The 21,846-nt window shown below is 58.5% G+C and overlaps 1 protein-coding gene and 1 long non-coding RNA gene across 2 annotated transcripts in view; one reads left to right on the plus strand and one right to left on the minus strand.

The window, feature by feature from the left end:
- Positions 1-21,846, minus strand: part of LOC144456632 (uncharacterized) — a 469,008-nt gene that overhangs the window by 198,956 nt on the left and 248,206 nt on the right. The window lies entirely within an intron of this gene.
- Positions 4,862-21,189, plus strand: UPB1 (beta-ureidopropionase 1). Its single transcript, XM_020977635.2, has 10 exons — positions 4,862-5,041; positions 7,523-7,694; positions 8,719-8,806; positions 9,961-10,055; positions 10,432-10,593; positions 16,160-16,329; positions 17,875-17,956; positions 19,552-19,594; positions 19,785-19,939; positions 20,712-21,189. Exons 1-10 carry the CDS (start codon positions 4,938-4,940, stop codon positions 20,793-20,795), a joined length of 1,155 nt encoding a protein of 384 aa, XP_020833294.1. The 5' UTR covers positions 4,862-4,937; the 3' UTR covers positions 20,796-21,189.

Here is a 21,846-nt window from a genome sequence, read left to right on the forward strand (position 1 = left end):
GTTGGGCTGGAAGGCAGGGCCCTCCTGACTCTCTTCCACCACTGGGGGGATTGTGCTTTCTGTCTATACGCACGCACAATGCATGCACACACATGCTCTCACACATACAATGCCACTCGCACAATGCACATACATACATGGGCGCACACACACAGAGCACACACATAATGCACGCACACACACACCTGCACACCTACACACAACACGCGCATTTAATACACATGTGCACACACAATAGTCACACATAAGTGTGCAACACATGCACACATGCACGCACACATGTGCATGCACACACACACAGCGTGCACACACGCACACACACAATGCACACTCTCAGTGCACCACACGTGTACGTGCACACACACACACAGCATGCACACATGCACGCACACAATGCACACTCGCAGTGCACCACACGTGTACGCACACACACACAGCGTGCACACATGCAAGCACACGCCCCCAGGGCAGGCAGCATCCATAGGACTGGAGGGCACCTCCCTAGTCTGGTCCCAGGCTTAGCTGGTGGGGGAGGAGGCAGCCTGCCGCATCCCAGGGTGCTGGTCCAGGGACCCGAGTGGGGCAGGCCCTTGCTCTCCCGGCCCTCCTTCCTGTCTTTCCCTCGGCACTGGCTGGGCTGGGGCCACTTCCGATAGGCCTCAGAGAACCTCGTATCAGGACATGTCACAAGCCTGGTCCAGAACAAAGCAGCGAGGGAGGCTGGGCATGCCAAAGGGAGGGGAGGGCTAAGAATAGCAGTGAATGGACCAGGGGTGGGGCCAGCCCCTCTGGCCCCACAGTAACCCCACTCCCCCACACACCCCAGGGGCCTCAGTTTCCTCACCTGATCCATGGACCCCAGGAGAGGCAGCACTCCCAGCAGGTGGGAAGCCCTTCCCAGGCCCTGTCCCTGCCCTCCAGAACCAGCCTCAGCTGTAGGAAAGGCTCTCAGGGGCAGACACACCCTGGGGGAAGGAGAGCCCACTGGCCCATCCCAGGTGTAACAGGACCTTGCTGCCCAGCCCAAAGATTTATGGCCCACAGTGACCAAACACCTGCCAGCCAGGGCAGCCACAGGAAGAATTTCTCTACTCCACTCCTGGGCCTCAGGCTCCCTGCCTGTTACATGGAGGATGGGTCCAGCAGGCCTACATGGCTCCTTCTGGCTTAGAGAACTCCGGGAGCCATGGGGGTATGAGGAGGACATCATTTCGCCCAGGGTTGAAGGAGCCCGGGGGGACTAGCCTAGAGAGGGGTTGCCCAGGGTAGGCCAGGGCCCTAAGTGCGGGTGCCTCCCAAGGGATCAGTCTGGTTCCGTTTGGCCCCGTGGACAGACGCGAGCTGTAGGGAAGGAGATGGGGCGGAGGGGGCGGGGGAGCTTCCTCCAAGCTGCCAGGCCAGCAGAAAGGGCTTCTTCTGGGGGTGAGGAGTTCCTATCCTGGGGGTCTCCGAGGGAGGCTGGCTGATGGCTCCGCAGCTCCAGATCCTTCTGGGGTCACAGTGGAGGGGAGATGGAGTTTTGTGAGTTTTCCCTGTCACTGAGCAGCTGTCCAGGCCCCAGCAGGCTCCGGGGCAGTTCCCTCATTCACCTTGGCTGGCTGCCTACCCTTCCTCTGCAGGACACTAGACAGCCTGGGCTCAGGCCCAGAGCTAAGGAGACTTCCGGACCCCCTGAGCCAGTACCCTTCCCTTTCCCCCCTCATTCCCTGACTGTAGGTGGCTATGGGTGGCCAGCCAGGTCACTTACAAAAGAGGGTCCCCTCTCCCAGGGCCAGGGGCAAGTAGGAGCTACAGAGTGTCACAGTCCTCAGGAGCCTCACTCCCTTATGATACACCTACCGGCCTTCATCTTAACAGCTCAGCCCTCTGAGGTCCTTGGCCTTAGGGCCAATCCCCCCATTTTACAGGTGAGGAAACTGAGGAAGCCCAGAGAGGGCAGATGACCTGGGCTAGGGCAGCCTGGAGGCCCCAGGGCCTCTGCTCTGGGCTCTGGCCTCTTTCCCCAGCTTCAGGCTTGGGGTCTGGGTGTGCCTGGCGGCTGTCCTAGAGGCATCTCAAACCCAGCATGCCCCCCCCTTCCAGCTTTAGCCCCCTTCTCCTCCCCTCCCAGCCAGCCCCCTGGATTTCTGCTGCTCAGGCAGGCCATCGGCCTCTTTGGGCCAAAGGCAACAAGGTTTTGGCCCTTGCCCCACCCAGTGCTGATGGGACTCTCTCAGCCCCTGGGCTCCCACCGATTTCCTTCCCAGGAGTCTCCTAGGGAAGAGATAAGTGCTTGGCTGCTGGGAGGAATGCGGATGAGAATGAGGCCAGGAAGTTGTGCAGGCCTCTCTCCCACCCCTCCCCCTCTCTGGCCTCCCCTCTGGCCTCCTGCAGCCCTGGTGGCCGCTGCCAGACCCTCTAACCCTAATTCTGTCCCTGCCTTGGGGGTGCAGCGGGATAGGGTGTTACAGAAGAGGGGAGGCTTGGGGGGCCCTCTGGTTCATCTCCCATGGGAAACAGGTGCCCTGCCCGGAGGTTTTTTGGTTCAATCTTCATCTGGTTTTTAATCATTGCCTGCTTCTGTGGGGAATGGCCCCTTGGCCTGGCCATTTTCTATGTATCTTGGGTTTCACACCCATTCTGGGGATTTTTGTGGCAAGTGTTTTTTCTTTCCAGTCATCAGTTTTTCTTCTTACACTACCTACATTGAGTTGGTTTGTGCAAGTGTGATCACCTTTCTCATGTTTTTGGTTGGGAAGCCTCCCTGACCCAAGGCTGGGAAGGCCCCAAATTGCCTCTTCTCGTTTTCTGAAGCTGTGACTGGGGATTTTGGGGCTTCATGACCCCTCCCAGGAGATTGGCCTCCTTGTGGCCTTTTGGCCTCGTTTGCAACAAGACTGCTTTGGTTCCGCATGTCTAGCAGGACCCCACCTCACCTGGTCACTGGGCCATCCTGGCAGCTAACAAAAGCTGGGGCTGAAGGCTCAGCTGGTCAGCACCAGGGTCAGTGAGGACCCAGGCCAAAGGCTCCCTGCCCCTTCCAGCCCCAGCTGCAGGTGATGGCAGCCTCAGAAAGCCAACTTGGGCTGATGCCAAGACGGCGGCTCCTAGAGCCCTTGCAGCCTGGTGTCTCCCGCAGAGCCTTCTGGGGGCAGTATCGCCCCCAGGCCTCAATGGCATTGGAGTGGGGCTTGGTGGAGTCCAGTAATGACTTATACTTCTGCTGGTCTTGGAGCATCTTCCTTCATACTGCCTTGTGAGGCAGAGTGTAAAGATGTCCCATTGTGTGGAGGAGTAAACCGAGACTCCCAGGCCCCAGGCCACTTCTGTCTCTGAGGCCAAATGAGCCTCAATGTCTTGGCTGCTGTCCTCGATAGCATCTCTTCGTCCTCTCCCCTTGTTGGCTCAGAAGAACCGCCTGGCAAATCCCTTCTTGCCAGCCTTTGCTAGATGCTCTTCAAGCATCTCCACGACATTTCTCCATCACTGACTTGAGCCTCAGTGATCAACAGACAGTAAATCAGTCGACGTGTAGTGTTCGCTCCTTTCCAAGTTGAAGATTTAACCCTCTGCTCTCCCAACACAGCCCACAGGGTGCTCCATCCCTTGCCAGCCTCCTGTTACACCAGAGTGGAAGGGGCCCTTTGAAGTCCTGCACCACAAGGGGCCATCTGGCTTCTGCTGGGAGATCTCCAAGGCAGCATCCCCTCTCACAGCAGCTCTGGTTGTTGGGAAGCTGGATCATCCGAGAGGGTCATGGTCAGAACAGACGTCAGCAGCATGGGGGGCAGCCAGAAAAGCTCCTGGGGTCCATCCCTGTGTCCTCTGCCCTAGCCAGGCTCATGGTGAGTCCAAGGCTGCGTTCTGGGCGCCCTGTTGGCCAAGTCTTGCTGATTCTACACGCCTTACACCACCCACTCTCTCCTGCGTGGTCCATCACCACAGGCTGCGGCTTGGGGTCCCCTGCCTCTCGTGTTCCAGCTCTACTCCACGACAATCCACGCTTCACTCAGCTGTGTCATGCAGGTGCACCAGGTCCACGAGCATTTATTAAGCACCTGCTGTGTGCCAGGGACCGTGCTCAGTATGACCCCTTTGCACCGGGTCACTCTACCACTGCTCAGGGGGCCCCAGGCATCCTTGTTAATAGAATGGAAGCTTCTTGAAGACAGGGACTACTGCATTTTGGACTACGGTCCCAACACCTAGCATGGAGCCTGGCACACCATTGGTGCCTAAGAAATGCTGGCAGATTGACTGACTTTAGGCCAACATTTGCAGGCCTTTGTGCTCAGCTTTCCTGGTGCTGCCCAGGCGTTTCGGGGATGACCCATTATCGCGGGCCCTGAGCGCTCTCTTGAGGGGCTGCCGGGCTGGCCCTTTAGCCGGTGCCCGTGCACAAGCCTCCTTTTCCCACCTCTCTGCTGATACATGATGTCCAGCCTGCACTGCTCTTCTTCGGCCCCAGGCCTCTGGCTTGCTGAGCTCAGCCCGCGGGGGGGTGGGAGCTACCTCACTTTGGTCTTTGTGACCCCAGCACCCAGAACACAGGCTGGCACATGATTGGTACTTGGTGCACCCTTGTGGGAGTGAATGTCCTGTGGTTCTGTGACCCTGGCCCAGGGTCCTGAAGGGCAGGGACAGAGCACCGACTTCCTCAGAGGGGCTGGCTCCCTAGCAGAAGCTTCTCCTTTGGCACTATCGGGCCTAAAGTTAGAGACTCCCTGTGTGACCTGGTGTCTCAGAGGTGACCCTGGCCTGCTGGCCCAGGGAGGCTTCCAGGGCAGGTAAGCTGGGGGCTGGGGCTGCCTGGGTGTGGTCACTAGGCCTGGGAGGCTCTGACAGGCCAGGCTGTGGGGTGGGGTAGAGCTCAGGCCGAAGTCCAGGGAGCCCCAGCAGGCGGCCAGCCTGTCTGCCACTTCTCTGCCCGGCAGGGAGACGGCTGCTGTCTGGTGGCCATGGCTAGCCCTGAGTTTTCATCACTGGAGCAGAGCCTAGAGGAGAATCTTCCCCCGGCTGACCTCAGCAACGTCCGGCGAATCCTGTTTGGGAGAGAGACCAGGTGTGTGAAGAGGAGTGAGTGTGCACGTGCATGTGTGTGAATGTATGTGTGAGGTTGTGTGAATGTGAGTGGGAAGGTATGTGTGTGTATGTGTGAATGTGTGAGTGTGAATGTGAATGTGTGTGTGAGGTGTGAATGTAAGTGGGAACGTGTGTGTGTGTGTGAATGTGTGTGTGAGGTTGCATGAAGGTGAGTGGGAACATGTGTGTGTGAGGTTGCATGAATGTGAGTGGGAATGTGTGTGTATAAATGTGTGTGAGGTTGTGTGAATGTGAGTGGGAACGTGTGTCTGTATGTGTGAATGTGTGTGAGTGTGAATGTATGTGAGAGTGTGTGTGTGAGTATGTGAGTGTGAATGTGTGCATAGGTGTGAATGGGTATGTGAGTGTATGACTATGTGTGAATGCTTGTGAGTGAGAGGCTGTGTGGATATGAGTGTGCGAGTGTGTGAATATGTATGAATGTGTGAGTGGGAATGTGAATGTGTGTGTGAGGTTGTGTGAATATGAGTGGGGATGTGTGTGTGTGTGAGGTTGCATGAATGTGAGTGGGAATGTGTGTGTGTAAATGTGTGTGTGAGGTTGTGTGAATGTGAGTGGGAACGTGTGTCTGTGTGAATGTGCGTGAGTGTGAATGTATGTGAGAGTGTGTGTGCGTATGTGAGTGTGAATGTGTGCACAGGTGTGAATGTGTATGTGAGTATATGACTGTGCGTGAATGCATGTGAGTGAGAGGCTGTGTGGATACGAGTGTCTGTGTGAGTGTGTGAATATGTGTGAATTTGTGTGAGTTTGTGTGTGTGTGAGGTTGTGTGAGTGGGAACGTGAATGTATATGTGAGGTTGTGTGAATGTGTGTGTGAGGTTGTGTGAATGTGAGTGGGGACGTGTGTGTGTGAATGTATGTGAGTGTGAATGTGTGCATAGGTGTGAATGGGTATGTGAGTGTATATGAGTGTGTGTGTGTGTGCGCGTGCATGTGCGTGTGCACAGATACCACAGAGTAAACACTGGGCTAGGTCCCAGGAAGGCACTGAAGCAGCCTGAGAGAGGGGACATACCCAAGGTCCCTCAAGCACTCAGCAGGAGAGTCAGGATCTGAACCCAGGGCCTTGGACTTCCCCTCCTGCTGCCCAGCTCTGCCTTCTCACAGATATAAACTTGCGTGTGTATGTGTGTGTGTGTGTGTGTGCCCAGGGTCTGTGCACTGGGGCACACGAGTACACACACACACACGCACATGTGAACATGTGCTCACCCACACGCACACATGGGATCACACAGCTCCTTTCCAGTGCCTGCCAGACACCTGGGTCTGGAAGCTTTCTCCAAAGCAGGATTTGGACTGAGTCTCCTGACACCAATAGGGACCCAATAGCAAACAGGCCCCAAATCCCCTCTGAGCGTCTGCAAAGTAGATGTCTTGGAGGGGATGCCCATGAAGGCCCTGCCAGCTGTGCCCCTGGCACCCTCATGGTACCTCCCTGCTGGGGGCCCTGGGCTCTGTCTGGGGCCTCTGTGCCCTCTCCTCTGTCCTCCCTCTGAGGCTCTGCCAGCTGTGACCCTGGCACCCCTGTGGTACCCCCAGGCTGGGGCCCTGGGCTCTGTTTGGGGCCTCAGTCCACACTCTGGCTTTTCCTCCACAGCGGGCTCTGCCCTCTATAACCAAGCCAATACATTAAGATCTTTCCTGCCCCAGCAGCCCCTGCTTCTTTCTTCTTTTCTCCAGGACTGCCCCCCAGCCCCTCCCGCCCCCACCCTGTCCCTGACCTGGGACTCCTCTGTCGCTGCTTTCCACCCCTTCCCTAGCCTGCCTGCCCCACTGGAGCCCCTCTGCAGCTCATCCATGGCTTTCCCAAATGGAGGGGCTGAGAACAGGGCTCCAGACAGGCCTGCCTTCCTTCTGGGGCGGAGGCCAGAAGGGCTGGACAGCAGGCTGCCTCCAACAGGAGCAGGCCTGGGCTGGGCACCAGATCAGCAGGACCATAAGGAGGCTGAATGGCCACCGGTGCCTGGGGGAATCGGGGTGTACTTCAGGCAGGGACTCCTGCTTACCAGCCCTCAGGCCCAGGACCGCAGATAGGCCCATTGAGCCAGGCTTTCACAGCAGAGGAAACTGAGGCCCAGGCTCCAGGCCTGGTGCTCTATCCACTGGGCCATCTGGCTCCTCTCAAGCGTGCTGGAAGGGAGCCACAGTGGAGTGTGGGGGTGGGAGGAGGCAGCCTTTCATGCTGGCCAGGCTCCCAGGCCAGGAAGCTTTCTGGTCCATTTGAGCACTGTGGGGGCACCCAGCAGCACCCAGCCCCTGCTCTGCCTCCCTGTCTTTTATATCTTGTCCTTGTTCCACGTGGAAATGAGGGGCAGCTGGCTACCAGGTGTGGCATGTGCCCATTGGAACAGGGGCAGTGCAGACAGGTAGACTGAGGCCAAGTGGAAGGCCCTCCCGAGCCCCTTCCCTTCCATGCCTTTCCTCTGCCCCTCAGGAAGCTCGACCTGCCCCTCAGTGCCCTGGTCAATGCCTCTCAGCAGGACTTTGAGCTGCTGGCCTTTGCCTTTGAGGCCTCTGAGGAGCAGCTGAGACCAGCCAGGCTGATCCGCGTGGGGCTTGTGCAGAACCGGATCCTACTTCCTCCAGATGCTCCAGTGTCTGAGCAGGTAGGCAACCCTGCCAGCCGGATAGGGCTCCCCAGGCTGCTGTTTACCAGACTCCCTGGGGTCTGGGGTGGAGCTGTCCCTCTTGGCAGCATCTGGCTGTCCCCAAGCCCGGGCCAGCATAGGAGCTCACCGATGGAGCAGCCCTAGCTAACAGCTGGGAGGGCGGGGTAGATCATGTGCCCCCACGTGCCTCCAGGTGCCCTCTGCCTTGTGTTGCCTAAAAGAAAGCCTGCTGGCACAGCTGGGGGCAATGTTATGGGGAGTGGCTGCCTCCCCCCCATGAGGGGCTGGGCGGGTCCTTGTTTAACTAGTGACTCCCCCACATGTACACAGGCCACACTGTTAGGTCCAAACAACCAAGCCCTGACTTGTAGTGGGCCAATTTTCAACGTGTAAACACTCCCCTGCACCTGTCTACACTAGGGGCTACCCTCCCCACCAGCCTCCCCTTGGGCCTGGTGTCTACACCCAGACCATCTTTCCCATGTCTGGTGTCCACACCTGGGGCCTTCTTGCCCATAGGCCCAATTTCCAGGTCCCCCTTCTAGAGTTGGCTCTTTCCAGACTTGCCAGATATGGGCTCCCCAGCCTTATAGTTGGGTGTGTGGGCTCAGTCTCCTGAGCATCTCTCGTGCCAGTCAGAACCTTGAATTAGCTGCCCTGCCTCCCCCAGGCCCTGGGCTAGGATTCGCCAGTGGCTGAAAGGGTAGAGGCAGCTGGCATGTGCAGTGGTTACTCTAGCTGTGAGCCCCTCAAGAATCCATCTCCAATGTACTATCCAGGGCACAGGGGTGGCAGAGAGCCCACAAGGTCACAGGAAGGCCAGGCTGGGAAGGAAGAGTTGGGTTATCCTGTGGGCAATGGGAGGCTTTGGAGCAGGGAAGGGACCTTCTCAGGCTGGGTCCCCAAGCTGCTTGGCTCTTTGGATCCAGGTTGAGGCTTGGAGCTGCTGGGCAGGGGAGGGGGGAGCTCCCCAGAACCAGAGCTTGGAGACTTCCATAGGTGTGAATGCCTGTCCCCCCAGGTGGGCGCCCTGCACAGACGCATTGCAGAGATCGTGGAGGTGGCTGCCCAGTGCGGGGTGAACATTGTCTGCTTCCAGGAGGCATGGAGTGAGTAGCATCCATTATGTCCCTGGCTCAGGGGCCAGCCCCATCTTTGCCCCTAACCCCACCTTACGGTCCTTAGCACTCAAAGCCCAAGGGGCAGAGCAAGGATTCCTGGGCTCCAGGTCTGCAGGGATGGAGGCAGTGCAGGCAATAGCCCACTATTTCCCCAGATGAAAAAACTGAGGTTCAGAGTGGTCCTCCAGCCTCTACAGCCTCCAAGGCTGGCCCTGTGCTCTTTCCCTCCCAGCTCTCTATCTTTTGGGGTTCATACTGCTCCCCTGCATATAGCGTCCTCATGCTGGGGCTAGGCATTCTCTGCAAGGGTGGCCTGGATGCTCCCAGAGGAAGAAGCCGGTCCTTAACTCCTGGGGCCAGTAGGGAGCAGGTACTGAGCAAACGTGCCAGTGACCCCACCACTCACAGAGGCCGCTGGAGGGCGCCAGAGTGCGCAGGGAGAGGGTGCTGGAGTCAGAAAGGGATCATTCCTTGTGGGGCCACAAGGGGGCGCTGCAGCGCCCAGAGCGCTGGGTCTGGAGTCAGGAAGGGCTAGTTCCTTGTGAGCCCTCTAGGGGGCCCGGAGTCAGGAAGACCTGAATTTAAATGTAACCTCAGACACTTAGGTGTGTGACCTAGGGCCAGTCACTTCCCCTCTGCCTGCCTCAGTTTCCCGAGCTGTAACACGGGGATCATACTAGCGCCTCCCTCCCTGGGTGGTTGTATTAGGGGGCGCCCTGCTGCTGGAGCCCGGGTCCCGTCAGGGAGACGGCCCCCTCGGACACCTTCCCTCACCTGGGGCCGCCGAGGCCGGGATGCAGGCTGGGGGCGGGGCAGCAGAGCTGTGTGACCCGCGGCGAGTCTGGCACCCTCTCTGAGCGAGTGTGCCAGTGGTCCTCAGGCCCCAGCGCGCCCACCCGTGCCTTGGCCGCGGGATTGGACAAACCGCCCAGCTTGTTTACATTAGCTGGATCGGCGAGGGGATGGGGAAGAATGCTGCACTCAGAGACAAGGGCCCTGGGTTCGAATCCTGCCAAGAGGCAAAACCGCCTTCATAAACCGAGGACAATACCACGGCCCTACTGCCAGGGGCACAGGCTCCCAGGAACACCACCCCCAGGCCGCCCAGCCCCCTGGCCCTGACGCCCCGCTTCTCTTTCTAGCCATGCCCTTTGCTTTCTGCACAAGAGAGAAGCTGCCCTGGACGGAGTTTGCTGAATCTGCGGAGGACGGCCCCACGACCAGGCTCTGCCAAAAGGTGGGACCCGGGCCTCCTGTCAGGCGCTCTGGATGACCTGGGGCGGACCCGGGGCCCCCAGCGCAGCGGGAGGGACCGATGGCCAGGCGCCTGCCTCCCCTTCCCCCACAGCGCCCCCATGGAGGGCACACGCCTGCCACGAGTGGGGACCTGCAAGGGGTCTAGCCGGGGGACCGAGGGCTCGGGGGCTGGCCGAGTCGCCCGGGGCCTCACGGCCACTTGAGTGGCCAGGAGCAGAGGACCTGGGAAAGGAGGCGAAGGCTGGAGGAAGCCTCTGCTGCGGGGGCCTCCTCGGAGGCCGGGCCTTCCAGACTCTGGGCACCGTGGCGCCCCTGGTGGCCCTCCCCTCATGCCATGCTTGTTCTGGCTTCTGCAGCTGGCTAAGACCCACAACATGGTGGTGGTGTCGCCTATCCTGGAGCGGGACGAGGCTCATGGGGATGTCCTGTGGAACACCGCGGTGGTCATTTCTAACTCCGGGGCTGTGCTGGGCAAGACGCGGAAGAACCACATCCCCCGGGTGGGCGACTTCAACGAGGTGAGCTTCTTCCGGGGGACAGCCCCCTCGTGTCCCTCTGGCTGGGGCAGGCCTGTGGGGGACACCCTGGACCACAGGAGCGGGCCACAGGAAGGGGCCACAGGAACACGCCCTTGGTGGGAGCTTGGCAGTCCTTTCCCTCCTCTGAGCCTCAGTTTCCTTATCCGCCGAATGCTTACAGAGGGAACCAGCTGCTGGGCAGTGCCCATGCTGCGGCAGGAGAAGGCGGCTGATCCTGGGCACGGTGGCCACCTCCAGGCCATTCCTTGGATCCGTTTGGGGCTCCTTGTGCCTGGCCCATGCCACGCAGCCACCGTTGCCATCACGCCAGGATGCCCTGCCCCCAGCCACATCCTGTCCCCTCAGCTCCGGCTCTTCCTGTAGAAAGAGGTTAACATGGCCAGATACATTTACAGCTGGTCAGACCCAAAGGTGACCCTATGGTGCCCAAAGTGCTCGCTGGTCTGGGAATCAGAAAGGCCTGAATTAAATCCAGCCTCAGACACTTCCTGGCGTGGTGTCCCTGGGCAGAGCACTTCCCTGCTGCCTGCCTTAGCTTCCTCATCTGTAGGATGGGAATCATAACAACACCTCCCTCCTAGGGCTGCTGTAAGGATCAGATGAGGTCATGTTTGCAAAATGCTTGGTGAAACCTTCAAACCATGTGTAAACGGTAGTTCTGCAAGGCCATTGAGGCAGGAAGTCTGTAGTGGAGTGCCACAGGGCTTGGACCTGGGCTCTGGGCTGCTTAGCACGTGGACATCAGGCTGGGAGGGAGACAGTCTTCTGTGTGACCAAGTCAGGTTCCAAAAAGACCTCAACAGCCTGGCATCGGGCTGAACTGAACAGGAAACCTCATGCCTTTCCATCCTGAGTGCCTTCCTCACACGGTGAGGAAGACCTCGGTGGGGCCTGGTCTTGGCCAGCCCCGAATGATGTCACAGAGCCCAAAGCTGGTTCTGTGAGCACACAGGAAATGCCATCCCTCATTGACAACACGGGAGTCATCTGAGAGACAAGTGTCTGCGCACGTGGGCACCGACCTCCGGTCGCTCTGTGCACTTGTCACAGCAAGACTCAGAAGGAGAACAAGGCCAGGGGAACTATGGAGAGGGGGAGAGAGGACGTGCCAGAGAACAGCCTGTTCCTCATGATCCAGCTGGGCAGGTTACCATCACCATGGTGAATGGCCAGTGGATAAAGACTCCACACGCAGACGGTACTAATTCATCTCAAACATGAGCCAGTGGTTATGAATAGCACACCCAGGAGACCCCCGGGCACCCCCAAAACCCCAGGCAGCCAGCATCAGATGGAGAGAAGCACACAGGGTAATGCTGGACAGTGTCAGCTCGTTTGTTTGAGAAGGGAGGAGGGCGGTGGGGGGGAAGAAGGTGAGAACAGCTTGCAGACAGCTTGGTGAGAAGTCTCACAGAGCAGAGCAGCCGAGGCATTTAAGAATCAAGACACAACCAGAGAGATGGAAAAGATCTGCAAAGATCAAGGCCAGGGAACTGCTCCACCATCAGTCTCAGACATGCTTAATGAGGAAGCAGCAATGGCTAGTGTGCTTGGCACACAGGAGGTGCTTCACAGAAGCTTGGTGACCAGAGAGATTGATGGCGGAGTACAAGGAGCCAGATCGGACCTGGGGAGCACAGCAGGAGGAGGCTGGGGGATCTGCCTCCCTTCTCTGCCATCTGAAAGTTCCCACAGAGCAGAAAGAACCAAGGAGGGAGGGAGCGTAGACAATGGCTGACCTGTGTGTCCACGATCCTATTCATGCCAAATACTCACCACATTCCTGACCACGTTCCCCAGAGACCACGCCAAGGGCCTGGAAGCTCCCACTGCCTCTTCCCTATTGATTTTAAAGAGGAATTTGTTTTGGACAAAACAGCCCCTTTATAGGAGCTTGGACCACCAGGTGTCTCCCATCCGCTCCCCATAGTCAAGATCATTCTGGATTCCTGGGAAGCTATAACAACAGAGATGACCCCAGGTCACAAACATCCAAGAAGCTACTGCTCAGGATGCTTGCTGAAGGTGGGGTGGACGAGGTCTGACACAGATTCTGCTAGGTCAGAGATGGGGCCTGATTCTCTCCCCCTGACTGGGGAGGTCCCCCAGCTGCCCACTGTGGAGGACATAGTGCTGCTGGCTTCAAGCCCCAGGGCACTGCCGAGCCTTCTGGGAGAGCTCTGTGATCATCACTCCAAGGAGTTTTATCTGACCATTCACACTGGAAAGACCAAGTGGATGAAGAAGGAGGCCTATTGCCCAAGTTAGAGTTATTTATCAGCATAAGTGTGTGCGCATGCGTGTATTGACGTGTATGACAGAGTCCCTCGACACTGAGCTGGACCTGAAATGTACAGTAGGAGGTGCGTGGGCTAGGTGGGTTCCTTTGATGAGCCCAGGCTCCTCCCTGAAGCAAAGGCCCTGCAGAGGATGCTACCAGCATCCCAGAGTGTCTGGGAACCACTGCCCATCCCTAGCTGGTCCTCCCTTCCTCCTGGGAGGATGCTAGTGGGGCAGCTGCCTGGCAGGTCTGAGCACCGCAGAAACTCTGCATGTGGTTGGGGCCATGCCTGTTCAGCTGTGGACTGGGTGAGGTGCTCTGCCCAACGCACAGGACAGTACACTGGTGGGCTGAGGGCCTGGACAGGGCTGCTTACAGCAGCGATGAGGGATGGAATTCAGAGTCAGAAGGCTGGGAGCTCCAGAAGAGGGCACTGAGGATAGCCCAGGGGCAGGGGGGAGGGGGCAGATGAGGAAAAGGGGGCCTGAGGGGAGCAGCAAGGGACCCGCCAAGCATGAGTAGATGGGGCAAAGACTTGAAGGAGGACCAGGACCTGAACCCGAGGCAAAGCCAGGTGGGAATGCCCTGGGAAGAGGAGCCATAGCTGAGTTATGGAGGCATAGGACTCTGCCCAGCCTATTCCCTGATCTGGGGCTGTGCCAGACAAGAGGGAAGGGTCCTTAGGGCTGAAGAGGGCAGCCAAGATGATGAATCAGCCCAAGGGGCAGAGGCCCAGGGATCTGAGGTGAGAGCCCCAAAGTGGAGCTGCCCTCCTCACCTGGTCCCCCCCTGAGCCCAGCCTGGCCTGGCCCCCCTCTGGTCTCTCCTTCCTCAGGTCTCCAGCTGAGGGGAGAACAGGGGAAGGAATCTTTTCATCAGACCAGCTCTGGGACATTGAACAAATTACACCCCCTCTTTGTTCTCTGACACGTCTAAGGTTAGCCCAGTGCCTGGCACAGAATAGGCTCTTACTAAATGTTTACTGACTAACTGACTGGCTGACCCACTCCAAAGCCCTTGCTACGAACACCACAGTTAACGTTGAGAACCGAGGGCTTACGTCGACATTGGCCAGAGTGCAGTCTAGGGGTAGCATATGCTTAGCCTCGTTCCCCAGGATCTCACAAGGATTTTGGCCTTCCAGAGATGACTGAGCCCCTTCCCTGGGGCTGCCCCGACCCTGTGTTTTACCCATGGACACTGGACCGCCCCCAACAGGGAGTCCCAGAGAGGCACCTATTCATCAATGGGCATCTGCCCTTGTTGTGGCCTGGGCCCTTCTCCTAGCCTGCTCCCAGCAGCGGTGGCCTGGGGGAGCCCCACCACCGGGTTGGGAGGGCAACCGACACTGCAAAAGGCACTTCCCTGAGGAAGCTAGTGGGCAGGCAGGCCCTGAGGGTGGGGCGCTCTGGGGAGGAGGGCTCTCAGTCTGCATCTGTGGAGGAAGGGGAGACACACCCACTTGGGGAAATGGGGGATAGCCTAGACACCGATCAAACGGTCAGAATTTATTGAGGGCCCCCATCTCCTGGTAGCAGCTTCCATTCTAGTGGAGGAAACATTGTGTCGCCCCAGTACATAGAGATACAAAATATTTAAATGCTGGTAATGGGCAGGCCCAGGGGAAGAGGGGAGAATACAGCGGAGAGAATCAGGAAAAGTCTGGAAAAGGAGGCAGGTGTATGAACCAGCGGCAAAGAGAGCTGGGGTGGTCAGTGATCAGAGCAGAGGAGGCAGAGCAGTCCAGGCCAGGGGCACAGAATGCCTGGAGCTGAGAGATGGAAGGGCTGTTGGTGGGATGTTGGGAAAAGAGGCTGCCAGGAGGGGAGGCTGGGAGGGGGGAGGCCTCTGGAGGCTGGGAGGAGAGATTAGGAGGCCAGGCTGGGGGGAGGCCTCTGGGAGGGGAGGCTGGGGCAGGTGTGGGGGTGTAGGGAAGGGGAGGTTGGGAGGAAAGGCTCTGGGAAGGGAGGCCAGGGCAGCAGGATCAGAGTCCATGGGGTGGGGGTGGGGGCTAAGTTATAAAGGCTTTGAATGCCAAAGAACATTTTATATTTGATTCAGGAGGTGAGAGGGAGTCACTAGAATTTATTGGTAGTGGAGTGACCTGGTCAGACTGGGCTTAGGGAGATCTCTTTGGTGTCTGAATGGAGGATGGATTGGAGAGGGGAGAGACCAAGGAAGGCAGACTGCCCCCCCAGCCCCGAAGCTATTGCCTTAGTCCAGGGATAGTGATGGGAGTCTGGGGGGGGGGCAGGGTCAGAGAAGAGAAGGGGGCATATTGGAGAGATGCTGCAAAGGTGCCATCGACAGGTCTGGGCACCATATTGGATCCAGGGGAGGAGGCAGTGAGGAGCTCTGGATGGCCCTCAGGTTGGGAGCCAGAGGCACTTGGGAGGGTGGGGCTGCCCTTGACGGTAATAGGAAAGGTGGGAGGGGGAGAGAGGATGAGTTCTGTTCTGGACACGTTGGGTGTAAGGTGTCCACTGGATGTCCAGTTGAGGATGTCTGAGGCACCTGGAGATAGGAGGTGGAGGTCAGCAGAGAGGTCAGGCAGGACAGGAAGATCTGAGTTATGAACACAGAGAAGGTCATTCAGAACTTGGGAGCTGACGGGATCACCCAGGGCAGTGCAACAGAGGGAGAAGGGCAGAGGGCCCAGAACGGAGCCCTGGGGGATGCCCGAGGTTAGAGGTCCTGTTCTGGAGGAGGTCCAGCAGAGGAGCCATAGGAGGAGAACCAGGGAGGAAGAGTCACAGCAGGAAAACGGACAGAGTGCCTAGGTCAGAGAGGATAGGAAGAGCGAGGCCTGACCAGACAATCGGAGGTCAGTACTGCCTCTGCAGGGCAGGTCCACTTGAGTGATAAGATCAGAATCCAGACTGTAGAAGGCTGAGAAGTGAGTGGAGGTAGCCAGTGTGGACAGCGTTTCTAAGGGAAGAGAGACACCGAATGCTAACTCGTGCAGATTCTCGGACCAGAAGAGGTCTTTTTAAGGGCTGGGGAGATGCCGGCTGTGGAGGCAGCCAGGACTGGGAGAGGGTGAAGATTAAGGAGAAGGGGAGGGGGTGATTGCAGCTGCGAGCAGCTAGGGGAGGTGACAGTCAATGGCACTGAGAAGAAAGGGGGCTGGCCTCTCAGGCCCAGACCTGGGGAGCTGTGGCAGCAGGCATTTCTTGGGGGAGACACTAGCTGACAGGGAGGTGAGGGGAGAGAAGAGAAGGTTGCGAGCAGCTGCCCCTACTGAGGACACTCCCTTTTCCTCAGGCCACATACTACATGGAAAGTACCTTGGGTCATCCCGTTTTCCAGACACCCTTTGGGCGGATTGCTGTGAACATTTGCTATGGCCGCCACCACCCCCTCAACTGGCTCATGTACAGCCTGAATGGGGCTGAAATCATCTTCAACCCCTCAGCCACCACTGGGGAGCTCAGGTAGGGAGGGGCCCTAGGCAGTGCTCAAACTCTGGCCTCAGCGACCAGTAGAGGCAGAAGAGGGTGGCAAGAAGGCTGGGCTGTCTGTGAAGGGGGCCTGTGGGGAGGGGCTCTGCCTATAGCTTCCCTTAGGAAAAAGATGGATGGCAGATGGGTCACAATGGAGAGGTGAATGGATCACATGGAGACGTGGATAGGTCACCCAGAGAGGTGGACAGGTCACCCAGAGAGGTGGATGTGTCACACACGGAGACATGGATGGTCACACATGGAGACGTGGATGGGTCACATGGAGATGTGGATGGGTCACACACGGAGATGTGGATAGGTCACAGATGGGGAGATGCCTAGATATCTGCACATAAACACTGGTCAGTCACAGGTCAGTAGGTCAGTCACCACCTCCACCACTGGGGGCTGGGAAGGCCCTGGAGGCTACAGCTTCCCTGCCCTGAGCACCAAATTCACACCGAACTGACTCCCGGCCCAGAGAGGAGGCTCCCCTCCTGAACACCCCAGGATGCTGTGTGGGGAGCACTTCCATCAAACTCTTTCTGGAAAGTTTTGTTAGCCTTGGCGGGTGGGTGGGGGGCGGGAGGGTTGAGAAGAGCAGTGAACTCAGGGTTCCAGGGAGGATGCGCCATGTTCCCAGCCACCCACTGCAGCCCCCTCCAGTGTGGGGGTGGGAGCCAGGCCTGCCAGCCTCTGTCTGTCACTGTCACGAGGAGGAAGATGACAGCCCTGCCCCCACCTGTCACTCAGCCTGCCTACGGAGGCGGCTCAGCTGCCAGCCCAGAGATACCTGGGAAGACAAGCCAGTGGCTCGTTGCTGTCCTTAGGGGGCCAGGATGGGGGCGGGCTGGGGATTGGCCCTCTCCCTTCACGGCTCCTGGCCCACGGGGGCCCCTGGAAGCTGCCTCCTCCTGATTATTTAGGGGCAGCAGTGAGCTGGGGTCCCAGAGGCGTGGCTGTCCTGGGCAGGAGGTCTCAGCTTGGCTCCGCTAGGCCCCAGAGGGCAGGGCCAGGAGCTGCTAAGGACGAGGGGGAAAGGACAGAGAGGCCTCCTGGGGGCCATGAGAGCTACCTGGGGTGGGGGGGTGGGGAGGGACAGCCAGGCCTCATCACTGGGCTCCAGCCTCCAGTGCCCTCCTCCCTTGCCATCCGGCTGCCTGCCCTGCTCCAGAAGCCTTCGTGGTTCCCCACCGCCTCTGCCCCACAGCCTGGCCATGGCCTTGTTCCCCCAGTAGAGTTTAAGCTCCTTTGATCTTTCCCCCAGGGCATGGCAGAGGCCTGGCACACCATGGCTGCTTAGATGGTGAAGGGGCTGGAAATGGGAATGAGAGAGAGCCTCTGGGCAGAAGGGCCACAGGGCCTTGGTTAGTGTCCAGCAGCAGGAGGGCATTTAGGGTTAGGGTTAGCTGTGGGGTGAGTCACAGGGATGAGCCCAGGATGGGCCCTGCCCATGGGCCATGCCAGCAGGGGAGGAGGGCCTGGCCCCCAGCAGAAGGCCCAGTGCTCTCTCTTTGTCCCCCATGTGTTCTGCAGTGAGTCCCTGTGGCCCATTGAGGCGAGGAATGCTGCCATCGCTAACCATTGCTTCACCTGCGCCATCAATCGCGTGGGCGTGGTAAGGAGTGGCACATCTTGTCATGTGTATGTGTGTGTGTGTGTGTGTGTAATTTTGTAGAAGAGCATATTGTGTGAGTGTATACACGTATCTATGTATGTAGTGTATGTATGAGTACATATGTGTGAGCATGTGTACTTCTACATGAGTACACGTATGTGTGCACTGTGGTGTCCACATGTGTGTATTTGTGGTGTGTATGTGTGACAGCATGTATATGTAGGAGAGTACATGTGTGGTGTGTGAGTGTATACATGTGTGCATACGTGGTGCACATGAGTGCTTCTGTGTGAGCATGTGTATGTATGTAAATATGTGTATGTGTGTGTGGTGTGTCTGAGCGTGGGTATGATTGTATAAGAGTTTGTGTGAGTGCAGATGTGTATATGAGTGTATATGTGCATGGTGTGTGTCTGGGTGTATGTGTATGTGCATGTGCACGTGTGAGTGTCTATGTGTGTGTATGTGTGTGAATGTGTGTGTGCATGTGTGTGGTGTGCGTGATCCACAGCTGAATTCTCTGTGATTAGGAGAGAACATTCACTTTTGGAGCCTTGAGGGACCCCCCCTCACTCCCTGCCCACCTTTCCTCCCCCCTTCCCCCCCCATCCATGGCTCTCCTTTGCTGCCAGGGTAAAGGGTCTTTACTGCACCTGATTTGTACTAACAGGGAGCTGTCCCTCTGTGGAGTGTGCTGGCCCAGAGGTAGTGAGCTCTCCATCACTAGAAGGCTCCATGCCAGTCCTGGATGATTCCCCTTGTCCGTGGGCTTGAGGGTTCAGGTTTCTCTAAGGACCCTCTCTGCCTCTAGGGTCAGTCAGACTGGACCAGGGGTGGGGAACGTGTGGCCTCGAGGCCACATGTGGCCCTCTAGGTCCTCAAGTGCAGCCCTTTGACTGAATCCAAACTTCATAGAGCAAATCCCCTTCATAAAAGGATTTATTCTGTAAAACTTGGACTCAGTCAAAAGACCACACCGAGGACCTGGAAGGCCACAGGCCCCCCACCCCTGGACTGGACAATTTCATTTCATATTTGGGGTGACACATTGGACATACCCCAGTCTGGGCAGGTTGGGGATAGTAAGATACCTCTGAAAACCCTGTAGCTGATCCAGGGGCTGGCTGGAGTGGGGGGTGCTCTGAGGACTTGGGGGGTATAGGGAGGCTCAGAGGAATGGGGGGGGCTCTGAGGACTCAGGGGGCTGTAGGGAGGCTGAGGACTGGGGAGCTGTGGGGTAGCTTTAAAGACTCAGGGGCTGTGGGGGGACTCCGGATTTGGGAGCTGTGAGGGAGCTTTGAGGACTGGGAGGGCTGGGAGCTGGGAGGGGCTCTGAGGACTCTGGGGGAGCTTTAAGGACTTGGGGGGCTACGGGGGTCTCTGAGGACTCAGGGGGCTATGAGAAGGCTCTGAGTACTAGGGGTGGGGCTCTGGGGGCTATGGGAGGCCTTAAGGACTTGGGGGGCTGTAGGGGTCTCTGAGGACTCAGGGGGCTGAGGGGCTTTGAGGACTTGGGGGACTCTAAGGACTGGAGGGGCTGGGAGCTGGGAGGGGCTCTGAGGACTTGGGGCTGGTCAGCACCTTCTTCTGCGCAGGAGCACTTTCCCAGAGAGTTCACGTCTGGGGACGGAAAGCCAGGTAGGTGCGCAGGTGCTGCACGTGTCCCAAGTATCTGGTGGGCCTCAGCGGGATTGGGGGAGGGGCAGGCCCTTCGGGGGGCATGTGCCTGCTCTGGGGGTGTCTGGGAGGTCCCGGGAGCCCCCTCCTGTCCCAGTGCCCGCCAGGACCAGCCCCACCAGGTGCCCTGGCCTCTTCTGCATCTCTGAAGCGCACCGTGATTTCGGCTATTTCTACGGCTCGAGCTACGTGAGCGCCCCGGATGGCCGCCGCACCCCCGGACTGTCCCGCACCAGAGATGGACTGCTGGTGGCCCAGTTGGACCTCAACCTCTGCCGGCAGATGGGTGACCTCTGGAACTTTAAGGTCCAGCCCCAGGGAGGCTGCCTCAGGGCGGGCCCTGGGGTGGTGGTGGTGGGGGCGGAGGGCGGGGCACAGAGGTGGGGTGCTGAGCTAGTCCTAAAGAAGAAAGGGATTCTGGGAAGGCTGGGGAGGATTGTGGGGAGGTGCTGGGATGGGGCCGGGCCCACAAGGCCTTGAGAATAAGCGGGGTTCTGATCTGGGGCCACAGGGAGCCACTGACAGGCCGATTCCATTTGGAGGCCGCCTGGAGGATGCGGGGCTGGAGGCAGGCAGTTGGGCAGAGACAAGGGAGGGGAGCCAGGAGGGAGGGTTTGGGGGAAGACAGTGAGTGACATTCTATGGGAAGCTGGAGACATGAGAACTGGGCCAAGGTCACCCCTGCAGGTGGGCAGAGATGGGGCATGGGCACGGATTAGGCACTTACTGTGTGGCAGGCTCTGTGCTAAGCAAGGTCCTGGGGATACAAACACAAGGAAAAACAAAGACCGTTCCTGTCCCTGAGAAGCTTCCCTTCCAGTGGGGGAAGAAAGTCCATCCACAGGAGCTGAGAGTGGGGCAGTGGATCTCGAGGGGCGGGAGGATTCACCCTGGCATGGCGCAGGGAGGGAGCACCCTGGCCACAAGGGCAGGACAGGATGAGGGCAACAGAGGGTGGAAGGCCCAGCTCCGCACGGTCCCCCCTCCATCCCCTGGGAGGAGGATCAGGCTGTGCCCCTCGGGGGAGAGCCTGGGGCAGGCCTGGACAGGGGGAGACCGTCTGTGTTGTGCCCCTCAGATGACTGGGCGACATGCGATGTATGCAGAGGAGCTGGCCAAGGCATCCCAGCCGGACTACAGGCCCCACATCATTAAGGAGTAGAAGCCCAGGCCAGGCGGGTCTCCTGGCCTCACAGAAGAACCCTGTCTCCATCTTCATCATCTCCATCCTTCCCTCCCCACTTCCGTCTTCCAGGCCAGCCTTAGCCCATGCTGGCTGGCAGCCTGGAGGGCAGACCCGGGTCCCAGGGCTGCCGGAAGCCCTGGGGGGTATTAGCAGCACAAGCTTGGGACCTGATCCTGTGCTCCAGAGCACTGCCCCCTACTGAGGGTAACAGTGAGAGCCCAAGAGCCCAATGCCCCCTGACCCCACCCCGCCCCATCCCATACCCAGGCAGAAGCCCTGGCTCCTGGCCTCCTCTTGGCCAGTGTGCAAAGGCTCTGGGACAGCCTGGTTCTTGTATACAGGAGGCACCTAATAAACATGCAGAAACAAAGGCAGAGTGCCAGCCCAGATCTGAGAATCATGGGGAATGCAGGGGCCACTGTTCCCAGCCTGGAGTCAGGATACAGGTTCCAGTCTCGCCTCTGGCTGGGCCAGTAATGCCTTCAGCCTCTGTCTCCTGTGTGGTCCATAGTGGGGTCATGAGAAGGTGCTGGGCTGGGGCCTTTTGGGAAGCCACTGGTCAGAGCTGAGAATGGCCAGACCGGGGGTAGGGGTGGGGGCGAGGCTGCTCCCCTTACCAGCACTGATTGGCCAAACCCAGGCCAGAACTGGGCAGACTGGGTTACCGGGAATTACCTGGGGGTGAGGGTGGGGAGGTGGGGATGGGCCGGCTGCTGGCCCAGGCACCCTTCACCAGTTTATGTGGCCCCAAACCGGCCACCCTGACAAGGTGAAGTTTTCTACCAGATCGTGGTTCCATTTCCACTCAGACCCATCTAATCTATCAAGGCTAAGTGCAGAGCCTTCCCCCTTGGTTACAAAAAAGGGCAGCCTCACAAGTACAGAGGGGGTGTGGAGAGACAGCAGTTGTAAGAGGATCAGGGGGCATTAGTGGGCCACAAGCTTGAAAAAGATGGGCTGGCGTGGAACCCCAAACCACACAACTGGAGGTTCTTCTATGGAAGGGGCCATAGCAGCCTCTAGTCCA

Source organism: Phascolarctos cinereus, unplaced genomic scaffold (assembly GCF_003287225.1).
Source record: "Phascolarctos cinereus isolate Bilbo 61053 unplaced genomic scaffold, phaCin_HiC Scaffold_4;HRSCAF=312, whole genome shotgun sequence".
NCBI classification, from domain to species: domain Eukaryota; kingdom Metazoa; phylum Chordata; class Mammalia; order Diprotodontia; family Phascolarctidae; genus Phascolarctos; species Phascolarctos cinereus.

What these genes read in the sequence shown, in the direction of transcription:
- UPB1 (XM_020977635.2), top strand. Translation starts at nt 4,938, where the DNA reads ATGGCTAGCCCTGAGTTTTCATCACTGGAGCAGAGCCTAGAGGAGAAT. An exon ending in CTGTTTGGGAGAGAGACCAG is followed by an intron (nt 5,042 to 7,522) that starts GTGTGTGAAGAG and finishes TCTGCCCCTCAG; the next exon opens with GAAGCTCGACCTGCCCCTCA. An exon ending in CTGCTTCCAGGAGGCATGGA is followed by an intron (nt 8,807 to 9,960) that starts GTGAGTAGCATC and finishes TTCTCTTTCTAG; the next exon opens with CCATGCCCTTTGCTTTCTGC.